Source organism: Triticum urartu, chromosome 5 (assembly GCF_003073215.2).
Source record: "Triticum urartu cultivar G1812 chromosome 5, Tu2.1, whole genome shotgun sequence".
In the NCBI taxonomy this organism is placed as follows: domain Eukaryota; kingdom Viridiplantae; phylum Streptophyta; class Magnoliopsida; order Poales; family Poaceae; genus Triticum; species Triticum urartu.
This window is the reverse complement of record NC_053026.1, coordinates 632902876-632917715: the sequence shown is the minus strand read 5'-3', so window position 1 is coordinate 632917715 and position 14840 is coordinate 632902876. Positions and strand designations below refer to the sequence as shown.

Below are 14840 nucleotides of genomic sequence, written 5' to 3'. Positions count from 1 at the left end.
TCCCAGTATACTGAGACCAGAACAACTTCTCCGTTGAGCTTCCCTCCTCGGCCTGGTAAAACTGTGCGGCATCCAACGCGCTGCGGGGCAAATATGCGAATGCTCCTAGAGAGCTCCGGATTCGGGTAAGTAACAAGTAATTTGCTTTTACATGCTTGCTTTGCATATAGAATGCCTTACCCGCCGCTATCTTCTTCACCGCATCAATCTCCTGGAGGGCCTTTTGGGCTTCAGCCTTGGCATTCTTTGTGCGCTCGAGGGCTGCGGCAAGCTCGGACTCTCGCATCTTCAAGTCAAGCTCCAAGTCCTCGTGCTTCGTTACGAGAACATGGAGCTCTTGCTGCACCTCGCCCACCCGGGCCTCCTGCCTTTCCCGCTCGGTGCGCTCCTTGGCCGCTTTGTTTTCGGCCTCGGATAGCGCTTGCTTCAGGGTCGCCACCTCGGTCGTGGCCCCTGGCAAATTTACGACGATCCTGTCATTTTGCAATGGCATTCTTTTTATATATATCCATAGACTAGGTACTACTTACCTTTTTTCTCCTCGAGCTGCCTCTTGGCAAGGCCGAGTGTTGGGGATCGTAGCAGAAATTTAAAATTTTCTACGCATCACCAAGATCAATCTATGGAGTAATCTAGCAACAAGGGCAATGGGAGTGCATCTACATACCCTTGTAGATTGCTAAGCGGAAGCGTTGCAAGAATGCGGTTGGTGGAGTCATACACGCAGCAATTCAGATCACGGTCGATTCCGATCTAAGCGCTGAACAACGGCGCCTCCGCGTTCAGCACACGTACAACCCGGTGACATCTCCCGCGCCTTGATCCAGCAAGGAGAGAGGGAGAGGTTGGGGTAGACTTCGTCCAGCAGCAGCACGACGGCGTGGTGATGGTGGAGGAGTGCGGGACTCCAGCAGGGCTTCGCCAAGCACTACGAGAGACGAGGAGGGAGAGAGGTAGGGCTGCGCCAAGAGGAAGATCAAATCATTTGTTGGGCAGCCCCCAATACCTCAAGTATATATAGGGGGAGGGGAGGGGCTGCGCCCCCATCTAGGGTTCCATCCCAAGGGGTGGCGGCAGCCCCCAAAACCCATCTAGGGTGCGGCCAAGGGGAAAGAGAGGGGGGCGCCCTAGGGTGGGCCTTAAGGCCCATCTGGACCTAGGGTTTGCCCCTTCCCACTCTCCACACGCCTTGGGCCTTGGTGGGGGGGGCGCACCAGCCCACCTGGGGCTGGTCCCCTCCCACACTTGGCCCACGCAGCCTTCTGGGCCTGGTGGCCCCACCTGGTGGACCCCCGGGACCCTCCCGGTGGTCCCGGTACACTACCGATAGCACCCGAAACTTTTCCGGTGACCAAAACGGGATTTCCCATATATAAATCTTTACCTCCGGACCAATCCGGAACTCCTCGTGACGTCCGGGATCTTATCCGGGACTCCGAACAACATTCGGTAACCGTGTACATACTTTCCCTATAACCCTAGCGTCATCGAACCTTAAGTGTGTAGACCCTACGGGCTCGGGAATAATGCAGACATGACCGAGACATCTCTCTGGTCAATAACCAACAGCAGGATCTGGATACCCATGTTGGCTCCCACATGTTCCACGATGATCTCATCGGATGAACCACGATGTCAAGGATTCAGTCAATCCCGTATACAATTCCCTTTGTCTACCGGTATAGTACTTCCCGGAGATTCGATCGTCGGTATCTCGATACCTTGTTCAATCTCGTTACCGGCAAGTCTCTTTACTCATTCCGTAACACATCATCCCGTGATCAATTCCTTGGTCACATTGTGCACATTATGATGATGTCCTACCGAGTGGGCCCAGAGATACCTCTCCGTTACACGGAGTGACAAATCCCAGTCTCGATTCGTGCCAACCCAACAGACACTTTCGGAGATACCCGCAGTGCACCTTGCCACCCAGTTACATTGTGGCGTTTGGTACACCCAAAGCATTCCTACTGTATCCGAGAGTTGCACAATCTCATGGTCTATGGAAATGATACTTGACATTAGAAAAGCTTTAGCAGACGAACTATACGATCTTGTGCTAGGCTTAGGATTGGGTCTTGTCCATCACATCATTCTCCTAATGATGTGATCCCGTTATCAATGACATCCAATGTCCATGGTCAGGAAACCATGACCATCTATTGATCAACGAGCTAGTCAACTAGAGGCTTACTAGGGACATGTTGTGGTCTATGTATTCACACATGTATTACGGTTTCCGGTTAATACAATTATAGCATGAACAATAGACAATTATCATGAACAAGGAAATACAATAATAACCATTTTATTATTGCCTCTAGGGCATATTTCCAACAGTCTCCCACTTGCACTAGAGTCAATAATCACACCGTCTATAGCATAGGGGACGACCTTTGTCCTTTCTCTCTCTTTTGCCGTGGTCAGGTCTTGAGTCTTACTCAATATTCACACCTTGTAACACAGCTAAGAACTCCTTCTTTGCCGATCTATTTTTGAACTCCTTCAAAAAAATTTCATGGTATGTGTTCGTTTGAAAGTACTATTAAGCGATTTTGATCTATCCTTATAGATCTTGATGCTCAATGTTCAAGTAGCTTAATCCAGGTTTTCCATTGAAAAACACTTTTCAAATAACCCTGCATGCTTTCCAGAAATTCTACATCATTTCTGATCAACAATATATGAACAACATATACTCATCAAAAATTCTGCAGTGCTCCCACTCACTTCTTTGGAAATACAAGTTTCTCATAAACTTTGTATAAACCCAAAATCTTTGATCATCTCATCAAAGCGTACATTCCAATTCCGAGATGCTTACTCCAGTCCTTAGAAGGATTGCTGGGGCTTTGCATACTTGTTAGCATCTTTTAGGATTGACAAAACCTTCTGGTTGTATCACATACAACCTTTCCTCAAGAAAAATGTCGAGGAAACAATGTTTTTTACATCATATCTGCAAGATTTCATAAATAATGCAGTAACTGCTAACATAATTCCAACAGACTCTTAGCATCGCTACGAGTGAGAATGTCTCATCGTAGTCAACTCCTTGAGCTTGTTGGGAAACATCATAACGACAAGTCGATCTTTCTTAATGGTGACACTTACCATCATTGTCTGTCTTCCTTTTAAAATCCATCTGCACCCAACAGCCTTATGACCATCAAGTGGTTCTTTCAAAGTCTATACTTTCTTTTATACACGGATCCTCTCTCGGATTTTATGGCCTCGAGCCATTCTTCGGAATCTGGGCCCACCATCACTTCTCCATAGCTCGTAGGTTCATTGTTGTCTAGCAACATGACTTCCAAGATAGGATTACATACCACTCTGAAGTAGTATGCATCCTTGTCGACCTATGAGGTTTGGTAGTGACTTGATCCAAAGTTTCATGATCACTATCATAAGCTTCCACTTCAATTGGTGTAGGTGCCACAGGAACAACTTCCTGTGCCCTGCTACACACTAGTTGAAGTGGCGGTTCAATAACCTCATCAAGTATCCACCATCCTCCCACTCAATTCTTTTGAGAGAAACTTTTCCTTGAGAAAGGACCTGTTTCTAGAAACAATCACTTTTGCTTCCGGATTTGAAATAGGAGGTATACCCAACTATTTTTGGGTATTCTATGAAGATGCATTTATCCGCTTTGGGTTCGAGCTTATCAGCCTGAAACCTTTTCACATAAGCATCGCAGCCCCAAACTTTTAAGAAACGACAGCTTAGGTTTCTCTAAACCATAGTTCATACGGTGTCGTCTCAACAGAATTGTGTGGTGCCCTATTTAAAGTGAGTGCGGTTGTCTCTAATGCCTAACCCATAAAAGATAGTGGTAATTCGATAAGAGAAATCATGGTATGCACCATATCTAAGAGGGTGCAGTTGTGATGTTCGGACACACCATCACACTATGGTGGTCCAGGCGGTATTAGTTGTGAAACAATTTCCACAATGTCTTAATTGTGTGCCAAACTCGTAACTCAGATATTCATCTCTATGATCATATCATAGACATTTTATCATCTTGTCACGACGATCTTCAACTTCACTCTGAAATTACTTAAACCTTTCAATAATTTAGACTTGTGTTTCATCAAGTAAATATACTCAGCATCTACTCAAATCATCTGTGAAGTAAGAACATAATGATATCCACTGCGTGCCTCAGCACTCATTGGACTGCACACATCAAAATGTATTACTTCCAACAAGTTGCTTTCTTGTTCCATCTTACTGAAAACGAGGCCTTTCAGTCATCTTGCCCATGTGGTATGATTTGCATGTCTCAAGTGATTCAAAATCAAGTGAGTCCAAACGATCCATCTGCATGGAGTTTCTTCATGCATATCTACCAATAGACATGGTTCGCATGTCTCAATCTTTTCAAAAACGAGTGAGTCCAAAGATCCATCAACATGGAGCTTCTTCATGCGTTTTATACCAACATGACTCAAATGGCAGTGCCACAAGTACGTGGTACTATCATTACTATCTTATATCTTTTGGCATGAACATGTGTATCACTACGATCGAGATTCAATAAACCATTCATTTTAGGTGCAAGACCATTGAAGGTATTATTCAAATAAACAGAGTAACAATTATTCTCCTTAAATGAATAACCGTGTGGCGATAAACATAATCCAATCATGTCTATGCTCAACGCAAACACCAAATAACAATTATTTCGGTTTAACACCAATCCCGATGGTAGAGGGAGCGTGCGATGTTTGATCACATCAACCTTGGAAACACTTCCAACACATATCGTCATCTCACCTTTAGCTAGTCTCCGCAGCCTTTTATTTCAAGTTACTAACGCTTAGCAACCGAACCGGTATTTATTACCCTGGTGCTACTAGGAGTACTAGTAAAGTACACAATAATATGACGTATATCCAAAATACTTCTGTCGACCTTGCCAGCCTTCTCATCTACCAAGTATCTAGGGTAGTTCTGCTTCAGTGACCGTTCCCCTCATTATAGAAGCACTTAGTCTCGGGTTTGGTTCAACCTTGGGTTTCTTCACTAGAGCAGTAACTGATTTGCCGTCACATGAAGTATCCCTTCATTCCCTTGCCCTTCTTGAAACTAGTGGTTTAACCATCAACAATTGATGCTCCTACTTGATTTCTACTTTCGTGGTGTCAAACATAGCGAGTTGCTCGAGGATCATCATGTCTATCCCTGATATGTTATAGTTCATCACGAAGCTCCAATAGCTTGGTGGCTGTGACTATGGAGAACCATCACTATCTCATCTGGAAGATTAACTCCCACTCGATTCAAGCGATTGCAGTACACAGACAATCTGAGCACATGCTCAACGATTGAGTTTTTCTCCCTTAGTTTGTAGGCTTAAGAAACTTGTCAGAGGTCTCATACCTCTTGACGTGGGCACTAGTCTGAAATTCCAATTTCAGTCTTTGGAACATCTCATATGTTCTACGACGTTTCAAAACGTCCCTGGTGCCACAATTCTAGACCGTTAGTATTATGTACTGAACTATCACGTAGTCATCAAAACGTGTATGTCAGATGTTTCCCAACATCTACAGACGACGCTCGAGGTTCAACACACTGAGCGGTGCATTAAGGACATAGCCCTTCTGTGCAGCAATGAGGACAATCCTCAGTTCACGGACTCAGTCCGCATAATTGCTACTGTCAACTCTCAACTAAATTTTCTCTAGGAACATATCTAAAACAGTAGAACCAAAGCGTAAGCTACGACATAATTTGCAAAGACCTTTTGACTATGTTCATGATAATTAAGTTCATCTAATCAAATTATTCAATGAACTCCCACTTAGATAGACATCCCTCTAGTCATCTAAGTGATACATGATCCGAGTCAACTAGGCCGTGTCCGACCATCACGTGAGACGGACTAGTCATCATCGGTGAACATCTTTATGTTGATCGTATCCACTATACGACTCATGTTTGACCTTTCGGTCTTCCGTGTTCCGAGGCCATGTCTGTACATGCTAGGCTCATCAAGTTAACCTGAGTGTATTGCGTGTGTAAATCTGGCTTACACCCATTGTATGCGAACGTTAGAACCTATCACACCCGATCATCACGTGGTGCTTCGGAACAACGGACCTTAGCAACGGTGCACAGTTAGGGGGAACACTTTCTTGAAATTATTGCGAGGGATCATCTTATTTATGTTATCGTCATTCTAAGCAAATAAGATGTAAACATGACAAACATCACATGCAAATCATAAAGTGACATGATATGGCCAATATCATCTTGCGCCTTTGATCTCCATCTTCGAGGCGCGGCATGAACACCATCGTCACCGGCATGACACCATTATCTCCATCATCGTGTCTTCATGAAGTTGCCTCGCCAACTATTACTTCTACTACTATGGCTAACGGTTAGCAATAAAGTAAAGAAATTACATGGCGTTTTCATTGACACGCAGGTCATAAATAAATTAAGACAACTCCTATGGCTCCTGCCGGTTGTCATACTCATCGACATGCAAGTCGTGATTCCTATTACAAGAACATGATCAATCTCATACATCACATATATCATTCATCACATCCTTTGGCCATATCACATCACATAGCATACCCTGCAAAAACAAGTTGGACGTCCTCTAATTGTTGTTTCATGTTTTACGTGGCTGCTATGGGTTTCTAGGAAGAACGTTTCTTACCTACGCAAAACCACAACGGTGATATGCCAATTGCTATTTATCCTTCATAAGGACCCTTTTCATCAAATTAGATCCAACTAAAGTGGGAGCGACAGACACCTGCCAGCCACCTTATGCATCAAGTGCATGTCAGTCGGTGGAACCAGTCTCACGTAAGTCGTGTAAGGTCCGTCCGGGCCGCTTCATCCCACAATGCCGCCGAATCAAGATAAGACTAGTAACGGCAAGCAAATTGAACAAATCATCGCCCACAACTACTTTGTGTTCTACTCGTGCATAGAATCTACGCATAGACCTGGCTCATGATGCCACTGTTGGGGATCGTAGCAGAAATTTAAAATTTTCTACGCATCACCAAGATCAATCTATGGAGTAATCTACATACCCTTGTAGATCGCTAAGAGGAAGCGTTGCAAGAACGCGGTTGGTGGAGTCGTACACGCAGCAATTCAGATCGCGTTCGATTCCGATCTAAGCGCCGAACAAGGGCGCCTCCGCGTTCAACACACGTACAGCCCGGTGACGTCTCCCGCGCCTTGATCCAGCAAGGAGAGAGGGAGAGGTTGGGGAAGACTCCGTCCAGCAACAGCACGACGGCGTGGTGATGGTGGAGGAGCGCGGGACTCCAGCAGGGCTTCGCCAAGCACTACGAGAGACGAGGAGGGAGAGAGGTAGGGCTACGATAAGAGGAAGATCAAATCATCTGTTGGGAAGCCCCCAATACCTCAAGTATATATAGGGGGAGGGGAGGGGCTGCGCCCCCATCTAGGGTTCCATCCCTAGGGGTGGCGTCAGCCCCCAAAACCCATCTAGGGTGCGGCCAAGGGGTGGAAGAGAGGGGAGCGCCCTAGGGTGGGCCTTAAGGCCCATCTGGACCTAGGGTTTGCCCCCTTCCCACTCTCCACGCGCCTTTGGCCTTGGTGGGGGGGGGTGCACCAGCCCACCTGGGGCTGGTCCCCTCCCACACTTGGCCCATGCAGCCTTCTGGGGCTGGTGGCCCCACCTGGTGGACCCCCGGGACCCTCCCGGTGGTCCCGGTACGTTACCGATAGCACCCGAAACTTTTCCGGTGACCAAAACGGGACTTCCCATATATAAATCTTTACCTCCGGACCATTCCGGAACTCCTCGTGACATCCGGGATCTTATCCGGGACTCCGAACAACATTCGGTAACCACGTACATACTTTCCCTATAACCCTAGCGTCATCGAACCTTAAGTGTGTAGACCCTACGGGCTCAGGAATAATGCAGACATGACCGAGACATCTCTCTGGTCAATAACCAACAGCGGGATCTGGATACCCATGTTGGCTCCCACATGTTCCACGATGATCTCATCGGATGAACCACGATGTCAAGGATTTAGTCAATCCCGTATACAATTCCCTTTGTCTACCGGTATAGTACTTGCCCGAGATTCGATCGTAGGTATCCCGATACCTTGTTCAATCTCGTTATCGGCAAGTCTCTTTACTCGTTCCGTAACACTCTCGTGATCAACTCCTTGGTCACATTGTGCACATTATGATGATGTCCTACCGAGTGGGCCCAGAGATACCTCTCCGTTACACGGAGTGACAAATCCCAGTCTTGATTCGTGCCAACCCAACAGACACTTTCGGAGATACCCGCAGTGCACCTTGCCACCCAGTTACATTGTGGCGTTTGGTACACCCAAAGCATTCCTACGGTATCCGGGAGTTGCACAATCTCATGGTCTATGGAAATGATATTTGACATTAGAAAAGCTTTATCAGACGAACTATACGATCTTGTGCTAGGCTTAGGATTGGGTCTTGTCCATCACATCATTCTCCTAATGATGTGATCCCGTTATCAATGACATCCAATGTCCATGGTCAGGAAACCATGACCATCTATTGATCAATGAGCTAGTCAACTAGAGGCTTACTAGGGACATGTTGTGGTCTATGTATTCACACATGTATTACGGTTTCCGGTTAATACAATTATAGCATGAACAATAGACAATTATCATGAACAAGGAAATACAATAATAACCATTTTATTATTGCCTCTAGGGCATATTTCCAACACCGAGCTCTTCCTTGGACCCTTTGAGGTCCTGCTTTAGTGCAGCGACCTCCGCAGTCAGTGCGGCAGAGGCCAGCAGTGAAGCCTGCATACGCATATAGACATACTTATATTAGACTCCTGCGATATTGTTTGATCCTCTGTTCGGCTTTTCTTTGTGAACACCGAACAGAGCATCAAGGGCTACTGTCTACGCGGTAATATTTTTCCTATATTTCAAAAACTTGCCTCAAAGCCTGTTAGAAGGCTGGGCCATGCTTGAGTCAGTCCGCTCTTGGCGGACTGAACCTTCTGGACCACCGCACTCATAATAGTGCGGTGCTCTTCGTCGATAGAAGCGTTGCGAAGCGCTCCCAGCAGATTGTCCGATGCCTCTGGTTGGACAGAGGTCACCGGCACAGGTGTCTTGCCCCTTTTGGAAGGAGGCCGCCTGCCTGAGTCCGGAACCACTGGAGGTTCCGGCGCGGTGTTCGGCTGAGGGCCGAACTCGGAGCCCTCGGGAGCCTTGCTCCCAGAATCCGGAAGGTCGCCTTGAGGCGCCTCCGGGACTGTCTCCCCTCGACTCGGTGGCTCTTGAGACAATACCTCGGCGTTGTCCGTAGGGCAAGGGGAGGTGGCGGTCGGAAGTGGATCGCTATCCATATCTGACGAGCCCAGGGAGCCGTCCGACGAAGATACGTCGATACGGGCTCATGGCGGTCTGCATAATCATAATTCGGCGTTAGGAGAAGCAGTGCGACAAAGGTATGCTATGAGTTACTCTGGCATCCAAATACTTACGACTTCGCCAGGGGCTTCGCCCTGAGCAGCCACTCATCTTCGCCTTCAGCGGCGGTGGTGGAATAGTCCGGAAGGAGGGTCCTCCCCTTCTTGGACCCTTCGCCCCCCCGGTCGGGGCGGCCTTCCTTTTCTTGTCTCCCCCGACTGAAGGGGGAGCATCTTCATCTTCCTCCTCGTCTTCGGGGGAGGAGTGCGTCGCGGAGTTATCGGACGATGAGTCCGATAACACCTGGCGTCGGGAACTCTTTCGGGTTCCCTTGGCCTTCTTGGTCTTCTCCGGCACCTTGTAAGGAGCCGGAGTCAGCATCTCCGTCAGGAGAGCATCCGTAGTGTCTTCGGGCAGAGGGGCCGGACAGTTAATCTACCCCGACGTCTCCATCCAGTCCTGTCAAAGGCATGGAGCTCAGACCCCGCGCATGATTAAGCCAGGGGAAATAAAATATCCTACCGGATGAATAGAACTCACCGAATGCAATGGGCGCTTCGCGCTTAGCCCGCGGTCCTCAGTGAGAGAGGGAGGGACCTCGGCGCCCTTGAACAGCACCCTCCAGACGTCCTTGTGTGTCGTGTCGAAGAGCTCGCTCAGAGTCTGGTGCTGGGCCGGGTCGAACTCCCACAAGTTGAAATCCCGTTGTTGACACGGGAGGATCCGGCGGATGAGCATGACCTGGACTATGTTGACAAGCTTGAGCTTCTTGCTTGCCATATTCCGGATACATTTCTGGAGTCCGTCCAGCTCCACCGATGAACCCCGGGATAGGCCCTTCTCTTTCCAGGAGGTGAGCCGCGTGGGGATTCCGGATCGAAAATCGGGGGCCATCACCCAGTTGGTGTCGCGTGGCTCGGTGATGTAGAACCACGCCGATTGCCACCCCTGTATCCCTAAACGATCAGATGAGGAGGCAAAACCCTAATTCCACCGCTGTAACTTTCTGTATCCACGAGATCCCATCTTGGGGCCTGTTCCGGAGCTCCGCCGGAGGGGGCATCGATCACAGAGGGCTTCTACATCAACACCATAGCCCCTCCGATGAAGTGTGAGTAGTTTACTTCAGACCTATGGGTCCATAGTTAGTAGCTAGATGGCTTCTTCTCTCTTTTTGGATCTCAATACAATGTTCTCGCCCTCTCTTGTGCAGATCTATTCGATGTAATCTTCTTTTTGCGGTGTGTTTGTTGAGACCGATGAATTGTGGGTTTATGATCAAGTTTATCTATGAATAATATTTTAATATTCTCTGAATTGTTTTATGTATGATTGGTTATCTTTGCAAGTCTCTTCGAATTATCAAGTTTGGTTTGGCCTACTAGATTGATCTTTCTTGCAATGGGAGAAGTGCTTAGCTTTGGGTTCAATCTTGCGGTGTGCTTTCCCTGTGACAGTAAGGGCAGCAAGGCACGTATTGTATTGTTGCCATCGAGGATAACAAGATGGGGTTTTCTTCATATTGCATGAGTCTATCTTGCTTAAGGCGTTACTCTGTTTTTAACTTAATACTCTAGATGCATGCTAGATAGCGGTCGATGAGTGGAGTAATAGTAGTAGATGCAGGCTGGAGTTGGTCTAGTTGTCTCGGACGTGATGCCTATATACATGATCATACCTAGATATTCTCATAACTATGCTCAGTTCTGTCAATTGCTCAACAGTAATTTGTTCACCCACCGTAGAATACTTATGCTCTCGAGAGAAGCCACTAGTGAAACCTATGGCCCCCGGGTCTATCTATCATATTAATCTCCTACTACTTTGTTATTTACTTTGCCTTTATTTTACTTTGCATCTTTATCATAAAAATACCAAAAATATTATCTTATCATATCTATCAGATCTTACTCTCGTAAGTGGCCCTATAGGGATTTACAACCCCTATTTGCGTTGGTTGCGAGGATTTATTTGTTTTGTGCAGGTACGAGGGACTCGTGCGTAGCCTCCTACTGGATTGATACCTTGGTTCTCAAAAACTGAGGGAAATACTTACGCTACTTTGCTGCATCATCCCTTCCTCTTCGGGAAAAACCAACGCAGTGCTAAAAGAGGTAGCATCTACATATTTGTTGATTGTTTTCTTAGAGAGCTCGGTTTGTTAGTAACCACCTAGTGCATGCAGCCACAATGAACCCTTCTCTTTTTTTCACAAGTCACAAATATGTAGCCACCAGGCTAGTGCATGCAGCTACAAAAATATAAAACATATTGTTCAATTTATTTGTCGTAGCAAAACGGGTGCAGATGCAAGTGGATCGAAAAGGCTGAAACTGATCTAAAAAAACAATGCTCTAAATCGAGGAGACAAGCGTGCGAGAAGAGAGGAACCAGCGGCAGCGACCGTTGTTGCATCTGTGGCGGATGGCGTGCACGAAAGCGGCTCGATCAGTGCATCGTGGCGGCATGCATCGATGCATGCAGGCTCGGTCGGCGCATCGTGGCGGCGTGCACCGATGCATGCAGGCAGACTTGCTGGGTGCATGCATAGCAGGCTTCTGTTGTGGCGGCGCTCATCGACGCATGCAGGCAGACTTGCTAGGTGCATGCATAGCAGGCTTCTCTCGTGGCGACGCGCGGATGCGTTTAATGCAAGGGACGCCCAATGGTCGAACAGCGACACCTCCCAACGCGGCCCCACTTGTCAGGTCCAACGGACGACACAGTCCAATGCGGCCCCACTCGTCAGAGTTAATGGTCAAGCCATTGACCCGACGATAACGTCCGTTGTGACCTGTTCTGAGGGTTTCGGCTAAGGAAGTGGGAAAATATGAGCAAAAGTTAAGAGCGCGGGATGAATGAGTAGAGCTAAGAAACCAGGGGCACACATGTAAAAAAACCCTTTTATCTATTATTACTTCAACTATGCATGTTTCATACAACCATGTCAGTAAAATATATTGCAATTTATTTCTGCAGCAACGCGCGAGGTATTCTGTAGTAGTATGTATGATGCATACCCAACTAAACCAAAACAACTATTACCTCTCATCCATAACAAATGTCGTAGTTTTAAACTAACCTCAATTCAAAACTACAACACTTGATTTGGATTGGAGGGAGAGTACAAAACATTTCTCACCACGCTGCGTGGTGAGCAATCATCAATCATTAAAAGGACTTCCGGCAAAAAAAAATCAATCATTAAAAAGAACATTTCTAAAAAAACTAATAATAAAACAACTAAAACATCGGGCGCGGCACAGCGGGCAGTACAAATATGCGCCCGGCCGGCATATAGACGCAGAAGGCGCGAGATCTGCACAAATATAAATCTTGAGCTGGTTGATTCGAGGTATGGCGGGGGTGGTGCAGAGCGTGCAGGTGCTGGCGTCCTCGCTGGGTGCGCTCCCGCCGGAGTTCGTGCGGCCCGAGCACGAGCGGCCGCCCACCACCACTTTCCGCGGGGCCTCACCGCTGCAGATCCCAGTGGTCGACATGTCCTTGCCGGACGCCGGCAGCCGCATGGTGGAGGCGGCGAGGGAATGGGGGATCTTCCAGGCGGTGAACCACGGCGTGCCGGCGGATGCCGTGGCGGAGCTGCAGCGCGTGGGGCGGGAGTTCTTCGCGCTCCCTCAGGAGGAGAAGCAGCGGTACGCCATGGACCCGGCCTCGGGGAAGACCGAGGGCTACGGCTCCAGCGTCCAGAGGAGCCCCGGCGACAGGAAGATATGGTCCGACAACTTGTTCCACACCATCTCGCCGCCGGCCGCGGTGAACCACGGCTTCTGGCCGGAGAAACCTAGGGGGTACCGGGAGGCCAACGAGGCGTACTGTGGCCACATGAGGCGGCTGACGCGGGAGGTACTGGAGCGCCTCTCGGCGGGGCTGGGCCTGGAGGAGGGCGCCATGGCGGAGGCGTTCGGCGGCGGCGACGACGGCCTGGTGCTCATGCAGAAGGTCAACTTCTACCCGCCGTGCCCGCAGCCGGAGCTCGTGCTCGGCTTCGCGCCGCACACCGACCTGTGCGCGCTTACGGTCCTCGTAGCCGACGACGTGCCGGGCCTCCAGGTGTCCAAGGACGGGCGCTGGTACGACGTCGAGCACGTGCCAGGCGCCCTCATCGTCAACGTCGGCGACCAGATCGAGGCAAGCTAACACTCCATTTGTTCTTCCCTTTGATCGTACCGTCTCGTCAAGTGAACGTCCGAGAATATGTTTGTGGCAGATCTTGAGCAATGGGAGGTACAGGGCGGTGCTGCACCGGGTGACGGTGAGCAAGGAGAAGACGCGGATGTCGTGGCCTGTGTTCGTGCATCCGCGGCTAGAGTACGTCGTCGCGCCGCACCCGCGCCTCGTCGCCGGCGAGATCCCTGCCAAGTACGACTACAAGGCCAAGACGTTCGAGGACTACATGTACTGCAAGATCAACAAGCTACCACAGTAATCGATCGTCGTCCATGCATTGCTTGCACGCATGAGCACATGTTCGTAGTGATATCAACATTCACCTCTGCATGCAAGCTTCGGTATTCAACAAACAATAATCTCGCTCATACGTGAGAGATCGTAATGATATTCAACAAACAATAGTACTATGTAAGTTTAGATTTTGGGTCTTTTCTTTTCTTTATTTATTATATCTTCACCGTGTGGTCGGTGTGAGTCAGTTTCATTATCCTTATCAGTCATCACCTCGCACCAACCAGCCAGAAATTGAAACGCCGCAGCTCCCCTGATGTGGCAGCCGCCTTCCCGTCACTCAAATCCATTCACTACTCCCACACACCCAGCGACATTGATTTGATATCCTAACCATTATTAATGGTGGTGAAAGTGATGAATGGAGGGGGCCATTGTCTGTTTTTTCTAGAACAGGCAGATTTGTCTCTCTCTGGTGAGCATTGGATCGTCTTCACGTGCTGCGGTTTTCCTCTCGGAAGTGTCTATTTCACATTCAACTGAAAACGAACTGACCTTCATCAACAACAAAATCAGCCAATAAAAACATGAAAATTGTATGTATGAAACCGAGCTGACATTCGACTGAAACAAATTTGTCATTGCTCACAAACTTCAACCCACTCAATTCTTGAGGACTAAAAGCGAACCATTGAAAAAAATCGAGGCTAAGATGCAAAAAACAAAAAACAGCACATCAGTCATATACAACTATAAAACGGTAAAAACAAACCAACATGTGATTGTATGGTTAGAAGGACAGTGATATCCACAGCCGACAAGAATTCAAGCCCTAGAGTTGATATTGTTGCTCGTTCTTTCCTGCATTTATTCAAACCTTCCGGCGATCCGCGTTCAGTGGGTGGAGACGTTCCCATCGACTACGAAGGCGTCTGCGGCGACTTCGTCAATCTCAATATGATGTCC

The 14840-nt window shown here is 48.2% G+C and overlaps 1 protein-coding gene across 1 annotated transcript; it reads left to right on the top strand.

Annotated features, from left to right (window-relative positions):
- The first annotated feature begins 12740 nt into the window (after nucleotides 1-12740).
- On the top strand, nucleotides 12741-14127 carry LOC125511422 (flavonol synthase/flavanone 3-hydroxylase-like). Its single transcript, XM_048676788.1, has 2 exons — nucleotides 12741-13601; nucleotides 13681-14127. Exons 1-2 carry the CDS (start codon nucleotides 12810-12812, stop codon nucleotides 13897-13899), a joined length of 1011 nt encoding a protein of 336 aa, XP_048532745.1. The 5' UTR covers nucleotides 12741-12809; the 3' UTR covers nucleotides 13900-14127.
- Nucleotides 14128-14840: the final 713 nt, after the last annotated feature.